At 35.8% G+C, this 27,301-nt stretch overlaps 1 protein-coding gene across 1 annotated transcript in view; it reads right to left on the reverse strand.

Moving 5' to 3' along the window:
• The window catches only part of LOC117335123 (protein unc-13 homolog A-like), a 179,480-nt gene extending 152,458 nt beyond the window's left edge, over nucleotides 1–27,022 (reverse strand). Inside the window, 3 exon segments of the mRNA XM_033895048.1 lie at nucleotides 7,493–7,504; nucleotides 17,658–17,687; nucleotides 26,857–27,022. Coding sequence (XP_033750939.1) covers nucleotides 7,493–7,504; nucleotides 17,658–17,687; nucleotides 26,857–26,878 — 64 coding nt within the window. The 5' untranslated portion in view covers nucleotides 26,879–27,022.
• Nucleotides 27,023–27,301: the final 279 nt, after the last annotated feature.

Raw genomic sequence — 27,301 nt, forward strand, 5'->3', positions numbered from 1 at the left:
ATTGTGTTGTATTGTATTGTATTGTATTGTGTTGTATTGTGTTGTATTGCTTTGTATTTCAGCATACAGACATCATGACAAATAATGTACTATAGCCGAATTCTTAACTACTTCCATGGATATTCCGATCATAATTCAGCATCAGGCATACAGATCTTAGATGACTGAAAATATTTTGCATTGAAATGGCACATATACTACACAGCTTAATGTCTCTAATAAGACAGCTGGTAACAGCATGTTATTTTCCTAGCCAAGCAAACTCTTGACATTTCACTTGACAAGTCTTCCTGTAAGTTAAGATCAATAATCACTGGAGTAATGCTCAGTAGGTATAACATTTGGTCCCCTGTCAGCAACATTTGATTCCATTTTTTACATACAATCATGATTTAATATGATAAAGATTGGCAGTTCACATGTACTAAACATACTTTAAAAGTTCGAAAGAAATACTGAGTACAGTAAAGATTTAGTATATTGTTACAGAGTTCAATACCAAGTACAGTAAATATTTAGCATATTGTTACAGAGTTCAATACCAAGTACAGTAAATATTTAGTATATTGTTACAGAGTTCAATACCAAGTACAGTAAAGATTTAGTATATTGTTACAGAGTTCAATACCAAGTACAGTAAATATTTAGCATATTGTTACAGAGTTCAATACCAAGTACAGTAAATATTTAGTATATTGTTACAGAGTTCAATACCAAGTACAGTAAATATTTAGTATATTGTTACAGAGTTCAATACCAAGTACAGTAAATATTTAGTATATTGTTACAGAGTTCAATACCAAGTACAGTAAATATTTAGTATATTGTTACAGAGTTCAATACCAAGTACAGTAAATATTTAGTATATTGTTACAGAGTTCAATACCAAGTACAGTAAAGATTTTGTATATTGTTACAGAGTTCAATACCAAGTACAGTAAAGATTTAGTATATTGTTACAGAGTTCAATACCAAGTACAGTAAAGATTTAGTATATTGTTACAGAGTTCAATACGAAGTACAGTAAATATTTAGTATATTGTTACAGAGTTCAATACCAAGTACAGTAAATATTTAGTATATTGTTACAGAGTTCAATACCAAGTACAGTAAATATTTAGCATATTGTTACAGAGTTCAATACCAAGTACAGTAAATATTTAGTATATTGTTACAGAGTTCAAAACCAAGTACAGTAAATATTTAGTATATTGTATGTACAGAGTTCAATACCAAGTACAGTAAAGATTTAGTATATTGTTACAGAGTTCAATACCAAGTACAGTAAATATTTAGTATATTGTTACAGAGTTCAATACGAATTACAGTAAATATTTAGTATATTGTTACAGAGTTCAATACCAAGTAGAGTAAATATTTAGTATATTGTACGTAGAGAGTTCAATACCAAGTACAGTAAAGATTTTGTCTATTGCACAGAGTTCAAAACCAAGACGAAGTACAGTAAATATTTAGTATGATGTTTAATATGGCTAATAAATCAAATTCTTGAATATTATGTCGACAAAAAGCATCTATATTTGAGTTCAACCATAAAATCTTTTAAACATTTCTACAAAATTTTCCAATGTTAAGAAGCTGTATTACATTATAGATTTGTACAGAAATGACTGTTCCGGTCCAACTCTACACTGCTATATTTCTGGGAGTACACCTGTTTGTCTGTTATCACTAAGTCTGGAGTAGTTCACATCATCAATATTAATGTATTTCTGTATCTAAGTTTGAATTTCAAAATAAAATTCAAACATTTAGTGCCAGAAGTCTACTGCCCGAAATCAAAGAAACAAACATGCCAGTTGAATAAATAGAAATCTGTTAAAAGGAAATGTGGACAGTTATGTCTGTTCTAAATACAATACACAGCATTTTGATCTAAAATCCTGTTCATATGTATAACAGGAATCATATAAAACACATTCAAAAATATTACACTCCAGTGTTCAACAGTTAAAAGTTTAAAATATACCACCCCCATCCAATCCTACATTTTTAAAAAGAGTATACTAAATGAAAAATGAAAGTTTGCAAATACATTTGATTCAAGAAATGTGCTTGATATAAATTGACGACCCAGTTGTCAATCTCTATACATGGTTGCCCTTCTTTCTGTCTAGTATTGTGCCTGCCTTACTGTAGTAAAAATTATCATGAAGCATCACCATGGTTATAAATGCTGATTAAATTTCAACACAAGACTAAAAGTTGGTAGAAAATTGTGTTACTGGATGCTGACGATAGGTGGTGCTAGGGTAAACAACTGTTGAATGTCTCTGTCAGCCAAACGCTTGATCACTTTTTGGTAATTTTAGTACAGACAGCAAGGGCATGGTTGAGAGTCCACCTGAACAGCAGGATGTAAAGGCATAACACTGATCTTAACGTAAAACAAGAGTACAGCTGGGTGGAACAATAAGCACATATGCATGTCCCATGCCAAAAAGATACGCAATACAAGAGGCCCAATGGGCCTGTATCGCTCACCTGGCTCTACTATGTTGATTACCTCTTTATTAAAATATCATAGTAAGCTAGATTTATTCGTATTAAAAGATTTTCTAGTCCTACATTCCAGCATTCTATTGGCCTAATATTAGGTCTTGCAGGCTCTTGGCTATCGCAAAATTATTGTTTACAGATTTAAGCCGATTTCACCCCTGTGACCTTTAATGAAGGTCAAGGTCATTTATTTGAACAAACTTTGTAGCCCTTCACCCGAGCATGCTACAGGCCCAATATCAAGTCCCTGGGCCTCTTAGTAATTGAGAAGAAGTCGTTTGCAGATTATAGCCTATTTGACCCATGTGACCTTGAATGAAGGCCAAGGTCATTTATTTGAACAAACTTTGTAGCCCTTCACCCCAGCATGCTGCAGGCACAATATCAAGTCCCTGGGCCTCTTGGTTATTGAGAAGAAGTCGTTTGAAGATTATAGCCTATTTGACCCATGTGACCTTGAATGAAGGTCAACGTCATTTATTTGAACAAACTTTGTAGCCCTTCACCCCAGCATGCTACAGGCACAATATCAAGTCCCTGGGCCTCTTGGTTATTGAGAAAAAGTCGTTTGAAGATTATAGCCTATTTGACCCATGTGACATTGAATGAAGGTCAAGGTCATTTATTTGAACAAACTTTGTAGCCCTTCACCCCAGCATGCTACAGGCCCAATATCAAGTCCCTGGGCCTCTTAGTAATTGAGAAGAAGTGGTTAGAAGATTATAGCCTATTTGACCCATGTGACCTTGAATGAAGGTCAAGGTCATTTATTTGAACAAACTTTGTAGCCCTTCACTCCAGCATGCTACAGGCCCAATATCAAGTCCCTGGGCCTCTTGGTTATTGAGAAGAAGTTCTTTGAAGATTATAGCCTATTTGACCCATGTGACCTTGAATGAAGGTCAAGGTCATTTATTTGAACAAACTTTGTAGCCCTTCACCCCAGCATGCTACAGACCAAATACCAAGTCCCTGGGCCTCTTGGTTATTGAGAAGAAGTCGTTTGAAGATTATAGACTATTTGACCCATGTGACCTTGAATGAAGGTCAAGGTCATTTATTTGAACAAACTTTGTAGCACTTCACCCCAGCATGCTACAGGCCCAATATCAAGTCCCTTGGCCTCTTGGTTATTGAGAAGAAGTCGCTTGAAGATTATAGCCTATTTGACCCATGTGACCTTGAATGAAGGTCAACGTCATTTATTTGAACAAACTTTGTAGCCCATCACCCAAGCATGCTACAGGCACAATATCAAGTCCCTGGGCCTCTTGGTTATTGAGAAGAAGTCGTTTGAAGATTATAGCCTATTTGACCCATGTGACCTTGAATGAAGGCCAAGGTCATTTATTTGAACAAACTTTGTAGCCCTTCACCCCAGCATGCTGCAGGCACAATATCAAGTCCCTGGGCCTCTTGGTTATTGAGAAGAAGTCGTTTGAAGATTATAGCCTATTTGACCCATGTGACCTTGAATGAAGGTCAAGGTCATTTATTTGAACAAACTTTGTAGCCCTTCACCCCAGCATGCTACAGGCTCAATATCAAGTCCCTTGGCCTCTTGGTTATTGAGAAGAGGTCGCTTGAAGATTATAGCCTATTTGACCCATGTGACCTTGAATGAAGGTCAACGTCATTTATTTGAACAAACTTTGTAGCCCATCACCCCAGCATGCTACAGGCCCAATATCAAGTCCCTGGGCCTCTTGGTTATTGAGAAGAAGTCGTTTGAAGATTATAGCCTATTTGACCCATGTGACCTTGAATGAAGGCCAAGGTCATTTATTTGAACAAACTTTGTAGCCCTTCACCCCAGCATGCTACATGCCCAATATCAAGTCCCTTGGCCTTTTGGTTATTGAGAAGAAGTTGTTTGAATGAAAAAGTTGACGCCGGACGGCCGGACGGACGGACGGACGGACGACGGACGCCGCACCATGGCATAAGCTCACTTGCCCTTCGGGCAGGTGAGCTAATTAAAGGAGATTTCAGACCAGATTCAAATACTTAAATAAACAAAGGACAATATCTTTTTGCAAAAAATAATCGAATCAAAATACCATTCAGGAAAAGAAAATAACATATTATGATTATAAAGCCAGACGGGTTTCATAGAGATCAGATGAAAAATGAAGGCGTAGCTATAAATTTCCTGACAAAAATCAAATACTGAAAATAAATAAGACACTAACATTTGCAACAGGCCCCAAGGGCCTGTATTGCTAACCTGGTAGTCATTTCTTCGATAATTCTGTTTTTCAGTTGATCAAAAGAATATTTTGATTCTAGGTAATTTTGTTCACCATAAAAAATAGAGTGTTTTAACAAATTTGCTCCCTGTGACCTTGAACAAAAGGCCAAATAGACCTGCATCATGAACCTGTTATTCACTGATTTAAGGCCTTTCAGCTAATCAAACGAAGTCATTTAAGTGTATTAACAAAGTTAACACATGCAACATTGTAGATGGGTCAAGATCATTTCTTTTCACAAACTATGCTGAATTTCAGCCCTGGAAGCAATTAATAAGTGATTGAATTAAGGAGTGGAGACACCAACCAGCAAATACAGCCCTGGAATAAAACACGAACAAGAGGCCCAATGAGCCTGTATCATTCCCTGGCTCTACAGCAACTTTGCTCTACAGCAACTTTGAAGATTATCTATATGTCATTTATGTAGATACTCTACTGATTACCACTTTATTCAAATATCACAGTAGGCTAGGGTTATTCATGGCAATAAATTTTCTAGACCTTCATTCCAGCATTATATACAGACCAAACATCAAGTCCAAGATAGGCCTCTTGGTTATCGAGAAGAAGTCGTTTAAAGATTTTAGCCAATTTCCCCCCTGTGGCCATGAATGTAAGTCAAGGTCATTCATTTGAATAAACTTGGTAGCCTTCAACCCAGCATGCTACAGGCCCAATATGAAGTCCCTGGGCCTCTTGGTTATTGAGAAGAAGTCGTTTACAGATTTTAGCTTATTTGACCCCTGTGACCTTGAATGTGATACTTTGTGAAAATTTAATTTTGCCACTTTTGCTGAACACGATCATAACCATATTCTGGCACTTGATCCATTTAAATATCAAACAAAGTGGCCACAGTGAACTGATATTAAAGAAAAAAGCATGAATTGATCATAATCTATTTATCATCATTGGAATAAAAACCAATGGATGCAAAAAATTATCATGATTTAAAGAAGTCAATAATGAAATTTGGTATTTTATTGAACAGAGATCAATTCTGTTCTTGTGAGAAATATCTTTTTTGCATTTTTGGGTATATGTTGTGGTACAAAATAATGCATATTCAAATATAAAATATCTTGATTTCAGTCTGTTTGGTGATTCAGTATAAGTTATTGAAGTGCTTTAATTTTACTCATGCAACCTTGATAATAAGTCATGGCCATTTCTTTTTGCAAACTTTGTTGGTGTTCATCCAAGGAACCTATCAGCCCAATATCGTGATTCTGGGACTATGATTTATCAAGAATAAGTTGGTTTAAAGGAAAAAGTTGACGCCAGACAGATGACGGATGCCTGTCCTGCCGGTAGGGTGTAAGAATTGTACCTGCTGCCCCCATTGCATGATAGTAAGAGGCGACTAAATTTGGGATCTTATCTTTTCTCTTCTTTCTGAACAACTTTCTTCTTCCTAAAAGTCTCCCTTGACAATGCCTCACTTTTGGTCTTCAGTTGAGCGTTTGCCCCTGTGAGGAAGGTTTTGGGTTCTGTCCCCTGGCCTAGACATACCAAAGTCATTAAAAATGGTAGTTGCTACTCCTGCTTAGCGCTCAGCATATTAGGAATGGGGCAACTGGTTCGCCCGTTGTCAGTATAATGTGACCGAGTGGGGTGTCCTGCTGGGTGTCTTCGGCAGTATGCTTCAGTGAGGTAGCACTATAAATTGGCAAAAGTTCCAGCCTATCACAAGGATACTTAACACGAACATACCGCAGCCTCCCAAAACACACATACACACTCACTACATGCATGCATGTCGCACGCACGGGAGGCCTTCCTTAAATGACCTTAGCTGTTAGCCAAACCAAACCAATGACAGATGCTGCATGATGCATATGCCATAAGCTCACTTAGCCCTTTTTGTTAAGTACTGACGGAGACAGAACCCGGACAAGATAAATAGCAAAGGGACAAAAGGACAGAAGGACAGATGGACAGAAGGACAGATGGACAGAAGGACAGATGGACAGATGGACATGTGGGCACAATGCAAAATCATCGTCCTCCTCTGGTTCATGTAAGGGACTGATAATAATGGGCAGACTGAATTCAGGGATTTTAACTTACTTCGTGAGCAGCAGAACCTTTTTATCAGGCCTGTTCATCTTCAGAAAGTTTTACTGCAGTATCAAACTGTCATCTCAGGTTTGTAATTCCAATCAATCTGAATTATTTCCAATTATTAATGAGCAAAATTTACCCAAAAAGTATCATTTTCTTAAAGGGATAATGAAGTTCACAATTCTGATAAAGCACCTTAAAACCCTTCCATCTACAAAGAGTATTTGTTTATATCAGATTCCTTAAGATTAAGCCAATTTGACACCTTTAGTACTCACACCTAAGACCCAATGGGTGCGGGGACAACCCACAAATTTATTACATCTATGACTTCTTGTAAAAGTCCATTAAAACGGGATGTTCAAAAATATAGATTTTATATGGCAGATGACATATGATGCAAATTTATACAATGGACAAAAGACGATTGAAATACATAGGTCACTTGAGACTTTGAGCTGACTTCAAAATATAATGGAAAAAAAAAAACAAAAAAAACTTAGGTGAATTTTTAACCAAATATATCAGCTAAACATTTATGAATTAACAAAAACAGGCAAGTGCAGATTATTTCTAAAACTTTTAAGTGAAAAGATAGATTTTAAAGGCCCAACACAACAAAAACTACAACACTGTCATGGTAACACACTTACCCTCCTCAGCAGCTGATGCATATTCAAATATAAAAGTCAAAGTTCAGTATTTGTTCATAATGATAAATGAATAATAACATTATAAAGGAATGATATTTTTGTTAACATAATAATTTATGTTGGATAAAACAAAAAATACACAATTTAACATGAACTATTTTACATATCCACATATTCTTAAAAGTGCTATTTAAAACTGGTATCATTAAATATTTGTATGTGCCCTGAATGGAAAATGATAATTGACGTTTTTCCTCATTTTTATAGATTGGTACATAAGAATATAAAATATGTAGCTTCAATACTACGATACACTGTGAAACTTCGTTCCACAAAATCTTCCTTCTCTGTTTATAAAATACATGTTCATCTTGTTTAAAATGTTGCCCTAAGAATAAATGCTCTATGTAAGGTTTATTTCATGTTTGATACTGAAATGTTTGCCGACACTCTTCAATTCATCTTCTCATTAATTAGGTGGAAATGGTAAAAGTTAAGTGCTTGCAAAAGTTTCCGAGTATAGATTTCATTTATCCCCAACATCTAATGTACACTTCCTGAAATATTACATCCAAGTTCAAAGATTTCAATATGTTTGAACCTTTTTATTTTTCAAATTCAGCAACATAACCCCTATGTGCAGTCAGTATAAGGTGATATATCTTGTTATGGGGTCACGCAAGGTGATACAACTTCCCAAGGAAAGACTGTACAGCTTCAAAAAATGTTTTTAAAGCAAAACATAATGGAAAAAATTCAAAGGGACTGGAGAAAAATTCTGTTAAAAGGAAATATTGACAAAAAGCAGGACCTGAGAGGCAGACAGTTGATGAGGATTGCCCTGGGATAGTGTGTAGGAATAATCAATACATCAGCCCAGCTTGGTAACAATACAACCAGCAACACTAATTTAACATACAGCTAAAGATTTATTTATATAGAGAACTGCCTCCACTGTCAATATCATCAAAAGATATGCTTTCAGAAACATTACATAAAAGTATTGATGAGGAGGATTATATCTATATACCCTTACACTGCATTCATTAAGTACTTATCTGGTTCAGTCAGTGACAGAAAATGATGTCATGTTAATATGTCTCAACCAACAGATTTTCTTTATACTATATTGCAATTTGCTTTCATGAATTATAGTTGATATGATTGAAACAAGAGCATTTAAGTAAATTGAAAGATAACTAAAAACGCAAAAATTACCATCGCACTATTGTTTGTCTAAATGCTCTTTTCACATATGCATAATGGCTCTATGTTGTTGGTTTTGTTGTTTATTTTTTTGTAAAAAAGTACTAACAAACATTAAGCTCTTCTGTAAAAATCTCAGATGCCTTTCTGTGATGTATTATGTACGGCTAGGTCACAGCATAGGAACCTTTCATAGGTCATTTGCAAAAGGTATCATAAAGAGCTAATTTAGTGCTATATATATATATATATATATATAAACTTCGACTTTCAAAATCCAAGATGGCCAATGAAGTATAGCTAGCTGCCTGTCAGCCATCTTTATTTTTTATCAGATAAAAATTATCATATGTATAGCTAGCTAGGCATCATATGTATATGTGATCCCTTTATCAGTAGATCTCATCAACAACAGTACTAGTGGGGCGATGGTACAGTGCTAAAAAAATTGTATATTTAAACTTCGATGAATTTATACCTACACACAAATTACGTTCAGAAAGTTTAATACTAAACTTCTGTTTCAAGTACTTGTTATAATTCAATGGGCAAATTCCTATGTTCTTGAATGAGTTCTTTTAATTCTCAGGTTCCTTGCAATATCCTAAATAAATAGTACTATCCCTATCAGAGACAATGATTATATACATAAATCACGTAGTCAATTGGGGTTTGGAATCACATACATCTGCCATAACCTTGAACACTTTAAATAACCTCAATCCAAAACAAATTCTAAACTGGATCACATTACAATAATGAAGCTACTGATTTTCTTAGCCTTATCTCACAGGGGCATGTACCTGTTCTTTTGAGAAAAAGCTGCTTTTTTTTGTTTTTTGTCAATTCGCTAAAATTTATCTAGTTTTGATGAATAGAAATAAGTAGGATTATTACATCTGCTTGTGAAGCATTACTTCATATCAATCGATTTACAGGGACATTGAAACAATTTCTGATTGTAAAAGTATAAGCATGAAATTGGAAAAATACAACAAATTCCACTAGAGAAGGGGGCCTATATAGGGCCCCAATGTACCCCAGAAATGTCAGTGAAGTTCATGTCTACAGAATATACACATGTATAGTATTTCAGTGATAACTTTACATTTGACAGTCACACTTTTGTAAAACAGCATCAAATATACAGTAATTACGAAACCTAAATATAAACAGGAAGTTACACATAATTATGTGCCTCGCATGACACACTTTATCAGTATAGCAGGTTTTAAATTAACATCAAAAACTTTGTGTCCCCCATTTCCCCTAACATCCCAAAAACAACTAAACAGTTTAACCTAAGCATTAAACCTGAAAAGAAAATACATATGTTACAAAACTTGTTCTAATCTGAATACCAAAATTGTGTAAGTCAATTGGAGAAGCAATATCTTAATGTCAAACATAGTAAATGTTTTTCATGGTAGACAGGTATACATTAAAGGGTGTGTCTGTCTGTCTCCTGGTAAACAGGGTAGGGTAACAGTAAAGGGTGTGTCTGTCTGTCTCCTGGTAAACAGGGTAGGGTAACAGTAAAGGGTGTGCCTGTCTGTCTCCTGGTATACAGGGTAGGGTAACAGTAAAGGGTGTGTCTGTCTGTCTCCTGGTAAACAGGGTAGGGTAACAGTAAAGGGTGTGTCTGCAGTCTGTCTCCTGGTAAACAGGGTATGATAACAGTAAAGGGTGTGTCTGTCTGTCTCCAGGTAAACAGGGTAGGGTAACAGTAAAGGGTGTGTCTGTCTGTCTCTTGGTAAACAGGGTAGGGTAACAGTATAGGGCGTGTCTGTCTGTCTCCTGGTAAACAGGGTAGGGTAACAGTAAAGGGTGTGTCTGTCTGTCTCTTGGTAAACAGGGTAGGGTAACAGTAAAGGGTGTGCCTGTCTGTCTCCTGGTAAACAGGGTAGGGTAACAGTAAAGGGCGTGTCTGTCTGTCTCCTGGTAAACAGGGTAGGGTACAGTAAAGGGTGTGTCTGTCTGTCTCCAGGTAAACAGGGTAGGGTAACAGTAAAGGGTGTGTCTGTCTGTCTCCTGGTAAACAGGGTAGGGTAACAGTAAAGGGTGTGCCTGTCTGTCTCCTGGTAAACAGGGTAGGGTAACAGTAAAGGGTGTGTCTGTCTGTCTCCTGGTAAACAGGGTAAGGTAACAGTAAAGGGTGTGCCTGTCTGTCTCCTGGTATACAGGGTAGGGTAACAGTAAAGGGTGTGTCTGTCTGTCTCCTGGTAAACAGGGTAGGGTAACAGTAAAGGGTGTGTCTGCAGTCTGTCTCCTGGTAAACAGGGTATGATAACAGTAAAGGGTGTGTCTGTCTGTCTCCTGGTAAACAGGGTAGGGTAACAGTAAAGGGTGTGTCTGTCTGTCTCTTGGTAAACAGGGTAGGGTAACAGTATAGGGCGTGTCTGTCTGTCTCCTGGTAAACAGGGTAGGGTAACAGTAAAGGGTGTGTCTGTCTGTCTCTTGGTAAACAGGGTAGGGTAACAGTATAGGGCGTGTCTGTCTGTCTCCTGGTAAACAGGGTATGATAACAGTAAAGGGTGTGTCTGTCTGTCTCTTGGTAAACAGGGTAGGGTAACAGTATAGGGCGTGTCTGTCTGTCTCCTGGTAAACAGGGTAGGGTAACAGTAAAGGGTGTGTCTGTCTGTCTCCTGGTAAACAGGGTAGGGTAACAGTAAAGGGAGTGTCTGTCTGTCTCCAGGTAAACAGGGTAGGGTAACAGTAAAGGGTGTGTCTGTCTGTCTCCAGGTAAACAGGGTAGGGTAACAGTAAAGGGTGTGTCTGTCTGTCTCCTGGTAAACAGGGTAGGGTAACAGTAAAGGGTGTGTCTGTCTGTCTCCAGGTAAACAGGGTAGGGTAACAGTAAATGGTGTGTCTGTTTGTCTCCAGGTAAACAGGGTAGGGTAACAGTAAAGGGTGTGTCTGTCTGTCTCCTGGTAAACAGGGTAGGGTAACAGTAAAGGGTGTGTCTGTCTGTCTCCTGGTAAACAGGGTAGGGTAACAGTAAAGGGTGTGTCCGTCTGTCTCCTGGTAAACAGGGTAGGGTAACAGTAAAGGGTGTGTCTGTCTGTCTCCTGATAAACAGGGTAGGGTAACAGTAAAGGGTGTGTCTGTCTGTCTCCTGGTAAACAGGGTACGTAGGGTAACAGTAAAGGGTGTGTCTGTCTGTCTCCTGGTAAACAGGGTAGGGTAACAGTAAAGTGTGTGTGTGTCTGTCTGTCTCCTGGTAAACAGGGTAGGGTAACAGTAAAGGGTGTGTCTGTCTGTCTCCAGGTAAACAGGAAAGGGTAACAGTAAAGGTTATGTTCATTATTTTTATAATAAACCTCTACGATGTAAAGGATGTATTTATTATTTGTATAATTAAACTCGTCATTGATCAAACACAAAGATTTTATTTACAACGTTAACTAAATCATAGAATTACTGAAGATTATGTCACATAAGAGTGGAATCAGAAATATATTAAACTTGTTGGGTTATAAAATCCAGAATATTCAGAGGAGTAACTAGATCACATAATATTTATAAGGTCAAATAGGATATGAATTTAAGAATCGAGTATAAAATCAACAGACACTAATATGTACACAAGCTTCTGATTTGTAATACATAATATACATACAGTAGATTTTGACACAAGGACAGTACAAATATACATTTAACAGTGATCATGACCTAGTCCTAAAGTGAATGGAATGAATGGCACAGAAACTTGTGAGCAGAATTGTAAACATTCCTGGAGTTAAAATTCATACCAAGTACTGGTATTGTACTGAACAATTGCTGGGGTATTTTGGACCAATGAAAGAGCTATAAAATACCTCTGTATCATAATCTTTTTCTGTGATTTACGGTCAAATCTGAACATTGTAATACCACCCTAATTATATCTCAATATTAAAATATCATATGTAGTACTATGCATTTCTCTTCGAGGTATAATCACTATATAATATACAGGTTAATTACCCTGCCCCCCCCCCCCCCCAAACTACACCAAAAAGGATGAAAATGTGCTCATTTGAAAGACACTTGTATGAGATAACTTTCAAACTATGGCAGCTATACAAGCATAAGGTGAGGTAAGATGAAGGATTGATATTTATATAATCAGGAGAGAGAACTGATGAAAGTCTGTTTATTGGAGAGGAATAAAATTAGCATATTTACGGTAACTACCTGATTGGTACTGTGGGTAATACCACACATAACAATAGAGCAGACATATCCTCTCTATAAATGAAGTCATTTCTAGTGAATGCTCAGTTGGTTATGTTCAGGCTATCTCAGTTCACTGCACATATTGCTACTTCGACATACATCACAGACACTTTATAATACTGATGGTGAGTGTACATCGATCTTTTTCTAAATCTGAAGATCCCAAACAATGGATTGATATATTATATGTCATGATGCATGGCTGTGATCCCACGTGTTACAGTTAAGGCTATATGCTACGTACCTTGCACATTATGCCTGTGATCTAAGTTAGAGTTAAGGCTATATGCTACCTTACACATTATGCCTGTGATCTATGTTAGAGTTAAGGCTATATGCTACCTTACACATTATGCCTGTGATCTGTTAGAGTTAAGGCTATATGCTACCTTACACATTGTACCTATGATCTGTGTTGCTATTAAGGCTATATGCTACCTTACACATTGTACCTATGATCTGTGTGAATAAGCTACATTATACATTAAACCTGTCATATGTGTTATAGTAAGACTATGCAGGACGCCCATGGGTCTGGTTGGTCATAAGAAATAGCAATGAACATGGAGATTCTTAACAGATTGACAGACTTACAATGGACCAGGGATGGCCAGAGACAGAGGCTGATTTGAAAAGCTAACCCATATCTGATGATGATGGTGGGCTAACTAAAATTACAACCATTTACAGTGCATTCCCTGGATCAAAACTGAGAAATGTCATTGGCAAATCTAAAGAAAATCCTTAAAAATACATAAATCAACATTTTTCTTAGAAATAATTACTTTTCCCTGACAAGTTTGCAATTGGAAGATGAAAACATTGAAGCATTAATGTTCAATTGCAGGAACTATTTATCAATAAAGGATCCGTTGGTAAATTCTTTATAATTTCTTTTTAACAACCTACCAAAGTAAAGTTTACTACATATTTGATTGAACTAAATATCCAATTGATTTTCCTCAACAATTTACAATCTTAACTAACGATTTGCAATATTCTTGCTGCATGGGGCTTGTTATTAGAGGCGAACATCAAAAAAGAACACTGCCATCGTGTATTCTACATACTAGACACTCCAGTTCTACAACACACAACACCAACCAATAATGAAAGTAAAGACCATCCCAGCCATATAAATAATGCATCTGCAAATCCAGAGATTTCCAAAGTACATAGTAACAAGAGAACACTTCGATATCTGATGCATCACATGCTGTTTTTTCTCACTAGTTTACCAGTAACATGCAGCATTTACTTTCTACTTGAAGGATTCAGATCACCCCTTGATTGAAACTGGTTGAATGGTTATAACAGTCACTATATGAGGGGTTTTATCTCCTAAGCTGGTGTTTCGTTGTCAGTAGTCAACTGGTACAAACTCAATCATGCTGATTGGATTTTCACACAAATATTTTTTACAAGAATAGCTGGCATTTTATTTATCCTGTTAGTATACCGTAATTATTCTACTGCTGTAACACCCTGATCGCATACCGTAATTATTCTACTGCTCTAACACCCTCATAACATACCATAATTATTCTACAGCTGTAACACCCATATCACATACCATAATTATTCTACAGCTGTAACACCCTGATCACATACCATAATTATTCTACAGCTGTAACACCCTGATCGCATACCATAATTATTCTACTGCTGTAACACCCTGATCGCATACCATAATTATTCTACTGCTGTAACACCCTGATCGCATACCATAATTATTCTACTGCTGTAACACCCTGATCACATACCATAATTATTCTACTGCTGTAACACCCTGATCACATACCATAATTATTCTACAACTGTAACACCCTGATCACATACCATAATTATTCTACTGCTGTAACACCCTGATTACATACCGTAATTATTCTACTGCTGTAACACCCTGATTACATACCATAATTATTCTACTGCTGTAACAACCTGATCGCATATATACCATAATTATTCTACTGCTGTAACACCCTGATTACATACCATAATTATTCTACTGCTGTAACACCCTGATTACATACCGTAATTATTCTACTGCTGTAACACCCTGATCACATACCATAATTATTCTACTGCTGTAACAACCTGATCAAACATTACATTAATTCTGATCATTACATACTTCAGCTGTGTTAAATGATCTCCAACAAGCTCTCACATGGACAGACCCCCATAAATGTCTAAACTCACACATAGATAGGATTTAATTCATCCAAAATATCAATCAACTTGACTTCCTGTTAACCTGTTACCTAGCTGGTCTGGCCATGCTGAACTATGGGGATTGTCCCTGAACTATTGGGATTGTCCCTGAACTATGGGGATTGTCCCTGAACTATGGGGATTGTCTCTGAACTATGGGGATTGTCCCCGAACTATGGGGATTGTCCCTGAACTATGGGGATTGTCCCTGAACTATGGGGATTGTCCCTGAACTATGGGGATTGTCTCTGAACTATGGGGATTGTCTCTGAACTATGGGGATTGTCCCTGAACTATGGGGATTGTCTCTGAACTATGGGGATTGTCCCTGAACTATGGGGATTGTCCCTGAACTATGGGGATTGTCTCTGAACTATGGGGATTGTGTCTGAACTATGGGGATTGTCCCTGAACTATGGGGATTGTCTCTGAACTATGGGGATTGTCCCTGAACTATGAGGTCCCTGAACTATGGGGATTGTCCCCAAACTATTGGGCATTGTCCCTGAACTATGGGGATTGTCTCTGAACTATAGGGATTGTCCCTGAACTATGGGGATTGTCTCTGAACTATGGGGATTGTCTCTGAACTATGGGGATTGTCCCTGAACTATGGGGATTGTCCCTGAACTATGAGGATTGTCTCTGAACTATGGGGATTGTCCCTGAACTATGAGGATTGTCTCTGAACTATGGGGATTGTCTCTGAACTATGGGGATTGTCCCTGAACTATGAGGATTGTCTCTGAACTATTGGGATTGTCTCTGAACTATGAGGATTGTCTCTGAACTATGGGGATTGTCTCTGAACTATGGGGATTGTCCCTGAACTATGAGGATTGTCTCTGAACTATGGGGATTGTCCCTGAACTATGAGGATTGTCTCTGAACTATGGGGATTGTCCCTGAACTATGAGGATTGTCTCTGAACTATGGGGATTGTCCCTGAACTATGAGGATTGTCTCTGAACTATGGGGATTGTCCCTGAACTATGGGGATTGTCCCTGACCTAGTATGCCGTCTTGTGATTTATCATGGCATTACCTCTAAAGTTTACTGCAAATTACTAATACTTTTGGATTCTGTATGATTGTTAAAAATTTTTATTGATTCCATATTGAACTAAGGTTATCTTATTACATTGTAAATATGAACAAAATATCCACTGGTTATGAATGCGCTAAATATATATTACCATCAACAAACTCTCCCTGGTTACATAGACCTGCTAATGACGTACATATCAACATTGTCACCAGAAACACACCTACATATTTATTTTCTCACGTGTTGACTTATGTTAAGTGGCCTTCAGAGACTTCTGTTATCGCTCAAATTACAAACTCTTTATATCAGATATCAGAAGCTTGAAGCAAAAGAGCATTTATTTGTTCTAATTTTGACTTCCAAAATGAAATGAATTGAAATCGAATGGTTTCCTGTTGAATATAACATGAATTTCACTGGTATGACATAATATAGCAATAAATTTTGTCATAATCATGAAATACATTATATTCAATTGTAAACTATTCAATACATCCTCTTTATATGTATTCAATAAAATACTTCATATCCAATGGTATAGAATAAAGAAATCCACAGGGTTTAAGACAAAACCTGAAGCCTGTTGTGGGTTTTTCCCTCACTTTATAAATTCTGACAGTGCATGTGCTTTTCGAATATTCCCCCAACCTTAATTGTATTCCTGTGGTTAATGTGAGTATTGCCATCTTTCCAGTTACTAGAAATAGCTCTGATAACCACAGCAATGGATTTTTGATTACTAACATTTTGAAAATATTTTCTTTTGGTTAAGCTTTTTGAAGAAAATCAACATTAGCAAGCTGTATGCTCCTACCTAATGATTGCTAAACTTAATTTGTACCGATGTCATGTAACTGTCATTATTGTCTTTTGTCCCACAACAAACATCACAATTAGACATACTGTGCTTGAAATGGAGTGTCAGACAAAGTCACTTTAATTTCTAATGCCTTGAACAGTTCTATCAAATGCCACAGACATCACTGTTAAACCACAGCGAATGATGTAATTTCCGGCTATTCTAAGATGGTAACTCAGGCATGTTTTTACAACTGAAATGGCTGACAGATGTAATACATATCGTATGGGAAGATTTTTACTTGTATACAGTACCAACGTGAAACAGAAAATCCTTAAGTGATGGAAACACAATCGCTTAGGTATTATATAATCAGTAGTAAATAATCAATATTTTTAAAACTAAATGAGGGTTAATCACATAGTGATTTCCATTGTTATAGCAGTTCACTATGATAAGCCTCTGTATCATTTTGACGATTTAAACTGAAGTAATTTTCATACAATAGTTAGAACTCTCATTTTAAATTGGAAAATTATAGCTTCATTTTACATTTTACAGCTTTTTTGAATAAATAATATTAAGAACATCATATTGATATAAACTTGTGTCTTATTTGCATATAAAATTTGTTAAATAAAGCAACTAAAAATATTTGACATTAGTTACTGTATACATACCGGCATTTCCAATCAGTCTTGCCTTTTTCACTGCAATGAAAAAGAACATTTATTGAAATAACAAAGAAAACTGACATAATAAAGAAACTTGTGTGATAGAAAACTGAAAATTTTCTCCATTAAACTTTTTTCTGATCAATTACAATATAACTTGCCTAAACACAAAAGGGAAAAACATATATAAATAGGTAATCAAATCAACAATCAAAAATGGAGTCTGAAATAAGAAACTAATTTACAGTGATACATCTTTATTAATTTAGGAAATCAATATCAAGAGTCCATATATGCCTATAAGGCACACATTTGTTACACAGCTGTATCCTATCAGTTTAAATGCACTATAACCAGTTTAAGTTTTCATTTTTTCTTTGAACAAAACAATTCCTCCAAACAGTTTTAGTGCACAAAGTCAGTACAAATGAATCAGACACTTTCTGTGACCTTCAACAAAACACTCAATCTTTGTACATGTTTTCTGTCTCCTTCAACAAAACACTCAATCTTTGTTTGTACAACATGTTTCTGTATCCTTCAACAGTACACTCAATCTTTGTGTAACATGTTTTCTGTGTCCTTCAACAAAACACTCAATCTTGACTATGTAGCATGTTTTCTGTGTCCTTCAACAAAACACTTACTACCATGACAGTAAGTCATTATGGACAGGAAAAAAACATTCTGAAGAACCAACCTTTGTAATAATCCTGATCACACTTAACAATGTTCCTATACTTTTTAAGCTTCAACACAAAAATCTAAAGCAGAATTGTCGCTAAAATATGCTTTACAGTACTTTCAATAACAGTCAATATACATTTTTTGTCAAAAAGCTGGTCATATTCAAAATCTGATGTTTAAGGTTCTGACTGTTTAAATTAATCAACAGCTATTAATCAATGTTAAAAGTTTAATCTTTTTCCTTTAATTTTTTTCAAACTGATTTATGATATTTAACTGAAACATTTGGAAAGGAAAGTGAAATGTAACATGTACAGCAATAATTGATGGAAGTAACTGATAAGATAACAGCTGTAAGTGCCTTACAAATCAAACACAACAAAATGTTACATGTACAGCAATAATTGATGGAAGTAACTGATTAGGTAACAATCGTAAGTGCCTTACCAATCAAACACAACAAGACAGGCTGCATTGTACAAATGGTAGTGGTACCAACAGTCAGCACAGCTGAGACTGAATTCAGTCAAATGACATCTATTCTCAAGCCAATGTGCACATGTATGTGTGACAGATCAATATATCTCAGCCAGTCAGAGTCTGTCAGCTACAGACCACCAACTATAGCCACCTGTGTGACCTCTCACCTTACAATACCCAGCATCCCCCTTTGGGCTTACAATTGATTGTACTACTGCTCAGCTCCAGCCATATGACCTTTGACCCTAAAACTAATGTTATACCCTCTGGGTCAAAATTGATTACATTACAGCTCATAGCTTAGATGAGAGATTTAAAATAAAACTTGGCAGTGTAAGAGAATACATGAACAGATGTTGCTGAGGATGAATTACTGTCAAATAATGGAGCACCATAGTACTGTCATAAGTAATGGAACACCAAACTGGCCTTATAGCACCACACACAATTGGGTAATTTAAAAATCTCCAGTTTCTGATAATCAACAATAAATCATTATCAGGCTTCACATTGGAAACCCCTGAGCTACAGTTCCATGTAAGTTTCTATCAAATAATTGAAATTTTACAACTTTTACAAAAGGATATCAATAGATCCATATTCAACAGAATATTATAATTGATAGTAAAACTATATTGTATACCAAAAAAAAATACCCTACATTATATTTTTTTTTCAAATTCTTACGCAGCTTTCTGAGTTTGGGTAGACAATTATCAGTATATGACTGCCATTGATACTTAACTTATGTAGCCAAACAAATGATCTACTAAGCGGGGGGAAAACTGTTATCCAGCTAATCATGATGGTCTAGCTTAGCCTGAGTTTCCTCTGGCCCTGACACCATGTCTGGTGTAATGGTGTCAGGGCCAGTGGAAACTCAGCTAGGTCTAGCTCACAGTAATACTATATGCATAAACTTAATTTTTTTTTTTTTTTCAATTGGATTCAAATATCAATGACTTCTTTAGGCAAAATCAAATTTGAATTGATCAGAACAGTGGGATCTAATACAACGTTTTCGGATATTACATTTTACATTGGAATTATTCTATCCTGAAATAATAAGCATGGTAGCAACGAGTTGCTCAGAAAAAATCTGGACACATTAAGATAGACAGATGAGCTGATTCCAGTATACCCTACCCACACCTAACTTTGTTGTGTGGAGTTTGATTAAAACAAAGCCACATATTATTAACGCAAGTAACCTACATGTAAATTGTCACTGATTTTCTGATGGAAAATTAAAGTTCTCTAGGTCGCCTGATCCAATAAACTTAAAACCAAGGGTATTAACTCTGTAGATGTGGTGTTGTGGGCCTTGAATCCAGTACAATGCACATCACCTCTGTGTAACTGATGTACTCACCAAGTTTTATTATCCTTGCTCAAATGTTGGCAAAGTTATGCTCCAGACACAAAATATTAACAAAGGGCAATAACTCTGTAACTAAGGGGTTGCAGGCATTGAATCTAGAAACACACTGCACATCATATTAGTGTAACTGTCGTACCACTGAGGTTATGCTCCAGACAAGAAAAGGATGTACAGAAAGATGTACATATAGGTATAGACAGAGAATTCAAAGGACATATGGACAAAGCAGCAATTATATGCCCCCCCTCCCCCCCCAAAAAAAACAAACAATTCAGGGCGCATAAGAATGTGCCTTAGCTTTAGCAAAATTTCTGGCCTCTAGAGTTAGCACAGCCAGTACTGGTCTCCCTATACAAACCTCACGAAGAAGTGATACAACTGGTCAGTTATGCACTATGAGATAAATGATTTTAAGAGATCCTCAGACAAATTGAGCTTTCTTCATTATATTCATCTCATCTGCATAAGGAGTATCGGCACTTCTCTTCATCAGCTTATGAGTGCAGTTAAGTAAACACTCGACACTTAGATGAAAAATTCTAAGTAGTTCTTTATACATCTGATCTAGTGATAGTCTGTGCACTAAGCAATAACATTTTGACTAGAGTGAATGGTCTCAGACCTCTTCTGTCCCAACTGATATTGATCAGTCTGCTGGCCAAGTATCAATCATCCATGACAACATCTATAAATAGAATTGTATCTGATCCTGAAGCTGTCCATCAGCCAATCCATTCCACACAACTGACTGTATACTTTGTAGGTATTATTTGGTATTATGTGCTATTAACTGGGAGATTAAGGAGACATCTATATATATATATTATTGTTGTTCTTTAGGTTTCTATCATAAACTTTCATTATTATTTCACACTTCTCTAACAACACTGGTCTGATCTTCCTGTTATCAGATATACTCATTTCAGTTCCAAGAGTTTTCTATGGCAAATAAATGACTGCATGCATACGAACAAGAGACCCAAGATCTGGCCTGAATCCCTCATTTGTTTCTATTCTCATGATCAATGACCAAAACAAAAAGTCTGAAGTGGTGTGGTGAACTTATGGTGACACAAAACAATAAATCAATTCCTGGTATGGGCAATTACAAGATCACTGGATTAATGTTTAGTAATACTGTGTAACTGAGAATCACTCTGACAACAATAACCCAGCCAATTGTAGGGAAGGGTTATATCTATATCCAACAGTTACCCTACACTCACAAACCTTTGTGTGGGTAGAATTAGCAATAAATACACCTCAACATGCTAACAACATTAAATTTTATTAATTTCTTATCAATATATAGCATTTCTCTTAGTGATTAACGACATCCGGATCCCCAGATAGTCAATGTAACATGCTATTGGCTCTGTTAGATGAAATCTGAATCGTAGATTATGGGAATCCCAGTAGATTGTAGGAGGTAGAGACTGGCCCCGTCTCTAGAATATTTAAATTATAATAAAGTTGAACTTTATGATTTCGGTCCCTATATCTAGGATATGTCTGATTAAAATTTACAGATCTATTGCAAATCATCAATCATTAAAAAATCTCATTCTTCTTCAAATTTTTGCGTCTGAATTGTTGATAAGAAGATTGCTACAGCCTTCACAAAGAATAAAGAATATGACACACTAGTGTGCATCAGTTGTAACATACCCTACTGACATCCACTATCAAACATTACCTTACACTTACACACATGTTGCTTTAAAGCATATCAACAGCAATCCTTTAATATAATACAACTTCTATAGACAAGATAAAAAGTTTTTTCAGATAATGTCTAATGATGACCAGATATTTTTATAAAGGTTAAATGAGGACAGTGTCCAAATGCAAGACAAGTATGACTAAAGGATATTAGAGGGTGAATGTCATTTATCAACATAAAAGATCTGTATCAAAAGGAAATTACAATTCTTAACTTTCGTTTCAGAATCATAGGTGTTATGCAATATGCATTAAACCAAAGGGGCCTGACATATTCCTGTAATACAGAATGAAATATCTACCCCAGGGTCTGATCCCCTGATCACTTTAAATTTACCGCAAGATACGACCTCCGACATCACCTCCTGATCATTTTAACTGATAAGTGATCAGGGGATCTGATCCTTGGGTTTAAAGTTTTCATTCTGGGTCACAGGAAGGTACGAGTAGACCATGTGCATTAATACACAGTAAAAATTGAATACATGTAACAGACAATAATTAGCTCAATGACAGCATTCTTTGAAAAAACAAGAGCTATCTCAGTATCTGTAGTATTATTACACACCAAATTAAAACCAAGAAACTTAAAAGATAAGAAAACTTTCCTCTGAAGTAACAATAATGTAACACACCTATACCAATGTTGCCATCACAGAATAAAACAATTCTCACAGATAGTGTACTAAAGAAAACTGAATAATACACGCTACATTACGCTCGACTTCATTACCCTATTAAAATCACACAATGCTGCAATAGTTGTAATTATGCAATCACTAATAATACAATCCTTCAACCATAACATAACACGGTATATTACATACATTAGAGAAAATTAACTGTTCAGCATTGTGGAAACATGAAAGCTGAATTCTAAAAGATAAAAATCTCCCTTGTCATGAATCTTTTATTGAGTAGGAAACTATTACCAGAAAACACATGAAATATCAATTTATTTGGCATGTGCATCAAAAACTCTAAAATGTTCCATTCTGATTCAATCAAATATACAATGTAATCTGAGGTGAAGGAATTTCAACTGTTCTTGTAATCAACTAGAAAGGCCTTCAATCACAGAACTGAGCAAGGTCACAGAGCTGAGCAAGGTTAACTTCCTGAATTTACTGTTATGTTTGTAGATTTATCCTTCAGATAAAATAAATATTAAATAATTCAAATGATTTAAATCTATTCATGACTCAAGTCTACACTGTAGCATTGTTATTCATTACTATGACAGCTGTGATCACCAAAGTGACCTATAACAACAAATATCAATGGTTGTCAATTATCATTCTTTTAAAATATCTGTAGTTTTCTATCTAGCTAGGAATTGCTAGGCATGACAAGTGTCCACCAATCAGATCACAACATCAGACACATCACCATGTTTTCACATGGAATGAACAAACTGCCCTCAACTTAATAAATTGTCTAGGGTACATTCTTGCTTGCCGATTTTCATTACATTTGTATAACTTTAGGTACAATAATCTTGTTAAACAACTCCTGTCACAAAATCTTCCTCAGGTTCAAATAACTAAATGGAAAATTTCGTAAAAGTTATGATTTCATTTGATAATATGACTGGCTGAGGATGCAACAGTGCGCCACCCTACACCACCCTTCGTCACCCTACCCCACCCCGTGCCACCCTACGCCACCCTATGCAACTCTATAAAAGGCTGCAGGCTCCGCTTGCTTTACCTCTGATGAGTTATGCCTTAGTAACGTAACTGGTCAGGTATTATACTAAGTGGACTGGCATAACGTAACTGGTCAGGTATATATTATACTAGTGGACGGACATAACGTAACCGGTCAGGTATATATTATACTAGTGGACGGACATAACGTAACCGGTCAGGTATCATACTAAGTGGACGGGCATAACGTAACTGGTCAGGTATTATACTAGTGGACGGACATAACGTAACCGGTCAGGTATCATACTATGTGACGGGCATAACATAACCGGTCAGGTATCATACTAAGTGGACGGACATAACGTAACCGGTCAGGTATCATACTAAGTGGACGGACATAACATAACCGGTCAGGTATCATACTAAGTGGACGGACATAACGTAACCGGTCAGGTATCATACTAAGTGGACGATATGGTTCCCTACACAACACAGACACACGTTAGTGTCTTTTTCCTCTGTCAATTTGTATTTATGATTTCATTTGATATTTCTTTCATAAATTTGCACAACAATATATATATATCTACCTAGAGACCTAAAAGACAAACTTTTTCCTAAACTACACTGAATGGACATTGGTTCTTTGGGGATTTCCCCCACTTTAAAGTTTAATTCAAATATCTACTTACGTTCTTTTGGACATTCTACATCTCAATTTACCATATAAATAAACATATTATGTTTAATTTGTGGAAATTCTATACATATCTAGCTAGATCAAATTATAAATGTCCATGTGACCCTGCTTGCATCATAACAGGTTTGTTTTCAATCTGAACATGACACAGAATCATTTTTCACTCTCGCTGACATAGGCAAGGTGTTCCGATTGGTTTGCTATACCCATGCAATATTATGGTACAATATAAAATTAACGTGAAATAAGCCTGATAAAGCAATGAAACTGCGATCCTAACAGAAATTATAAGTGAACAGTGTACATGTATACTTGTGTATGTGTCTCATGGGGGTGGGGTATTCCCATCAATTTCACTTGTCCAAAACCTGGGCTTTTTCTCACTGGTTTGGGAAAGGGACCTTTTCGTCTCATTTTGGAAAGAAAATTGTTGAATTGGGAAAGATTTTTCAGAAGTAAACTGTAAATTTGGGGAATTTGGCTTAAATATGAAATAATTTCAATTGGGAATGGGACTCCTTAATGGCCCCAAAAAGCTCCTAAAAAAGCCCTGAAAACTGAGTGACCACAGGAAGGATATTTTGAAGTTGTCGATAGCTATAAAAGTCATATAAGAAAGTGTTCTTAAAGGTAAAGAATAGCCAGAAATTTTGCAATTTGTGCAGAATGTCCCTTTTTAACACATACCATAATTGGCCTGTTATTACTCTCGCTGGATTGTTTTTCAGCTGTGCGAGTCAGAAATCAATTGTGACATCATAATATGGACAATGAAGTGACATCATGAATTGTGAATGGTGTTATAAAATGACTGTCGACTCCACTTCATTATGTCCTCCACATTTTGGTTAAAATCTTTCAAAATGGAAGTTTTCCAAGTTATGTGATAAAAATGTCCTAAATCTGTTTTCATTTCATATGAGAATTTATGAAACTCTTCTCGAAGTTTTGATGAGAACTTCCAAAACTGATTTCATATAATCTCATACAACAATATCATTTAAATTATAGTGCATTTGTTATGCATATGTTACCATCTTATTTAGCATATTATGTCTTTACCATCTTATTTAGCATATTATGTCTTTACCATCTTATTTAGCATGTTACGTCTTTACCATTTCAATACTGAACAGCATATCATGTTTTCCTGTAATAATAAATCTTGAAACACTTAAATCTGTAGGAACTATATATATACATTTTCCGTCATTTTGGTCTAATCAAAGTTGTGGGTCTCATCTAATTGCAGTGAAAATCAAAGGCTCGAAGCTTCAACCATACCCACACTAATCCCTGATCAATATCAAAATAACAAAATTCACGAGAAGTACAAAAAGCGAATGTTCACCTTTTTATCATTTGAATTTTTTTTCTCTGGTGAAATATATTGAATTCAATTCATAATAATAATTTCAAATTTTAAATATCAGTTTATAGAGAGCTGTATTTATGAAGTTATTATTGCTGTGTTAACATACTATTTTGTTATCCATGTTCTCTAATCAATATCTCAAAAGTTACCAAAATAATATGTATATTTTTTATATAAAATTTTACAGTTTAGTAAGGTTGTTTATAATATTTGACACAAGCAAATTGTAACATATGCAGCTGGAATGTGGTTCAGATCCCTAACTACCAGCACAGGAGATCAACCACACTAGCCTCATAAAATAACATCTTTTCTCAATTCTGAACATATAAAGACTGGTCATTATATATTTTAACCAAGAATATATATCTCCAAGGGTAAATTACAGGTGATATATATATGGTACTTGTATGACTTTATTATATGTTTGACTACCTACTATGAAGTTATTGTGGGGTATAGGTATAACCTTATTATATATTAGACTACCAACATCTACTATGTATACATAGTTACTGTGGGCCAGGACTAAGCCTATAATCAAATTCTTTAACTAAAATGTAACTGAACATACAGATCTGAAATTCTGAATGAAATTTTATTTCTAAACTGAAAATATCTTTTTCTTTGATTTCATTATATTTTCCTTTATATAGTCATAGTATCAAGGACGCTTAATTCAATGAAATATTGACAAATTATGAATTGGTGCCTATTTTCATAATGGACTAATATAAATTGCAGTAGGCAGTGGATAGTCAACCATTATAGGACCTAAATGGCTGATACATACTCCATCTTATCAGGAGAAATGGTTTTGCTTTGATGCCATTAAACAATCTCTATCCGTTTATGTTGTTTTTATTTGTAAAGAGACTGCAGTTTCATTGTCAGTCGCCTGCATGTGAACTGAAGGCTCGTCACGGTGTGTACAGTAGCTGAGTGGGAGTACACTATGTACCGGTTTAACCAGTAATTATATTGTAGATCGTCATACAGGGACAAAGTGTCAGCAAAAATCCTCCCTATACAGTAATAAGAGCAATATTACAATTCTTTGCATACATCAAATACAACAGATGAACCAATAAACACGGCTTTAAAGTGTGTAAATTACAAATCCTCGTTTTGACATTACAGTATGCATTTGCAATACACACACGGCTGAAAAGCCGAACATGTTAAGAAGGAAATTTCAGGTTTATACTCACCGCACACACAAAGTAGAGACATCTTTATGTCTTAAAATCCAAACAGAATAATATATACGTTATAAATCATCCCCGTTCCTTCATTTTCACGTTGTAAACACAGATACTTTCACCCGTCTCTGCATCTGTCAAACACAGGATTACTATCGGCGGCCATGTTTGTGACGTCACAGCACTAATCAGAAACTTGCTCATGAATATTCAAGTTCTAAATGTTCAATAAGTTTGAATACTGCGAGGTAAACGATTGCGGGAAAATCGAAGGTAACGGTGGAAACTTGAGAATTATTATTGTTCGTTTGTTGATGGAAACTATTGAAGCGTTTGTTGTTAATTTCTCTGTAGATCTACTACACATAAATGTATTTACGTGAGATGATGGAAATCATAAAAAGGTACACATGTAGACTATCTATTGATTAACATTTAAAAAGCAGGCCTAGCA

The sequence above is a fragment of the Pecten maximus genome, chromosome 9 (assembly GCF_902652985.1).
Source record: "Pecten maximus chromosome 9, xPecMax1.1, whole genome shotgun sequence".
NCBI lineage: Eukaryota > Metazoa > Mollusca > Bivalvia > Pectinida > Pectinidae > Pecten > Pecten maximus.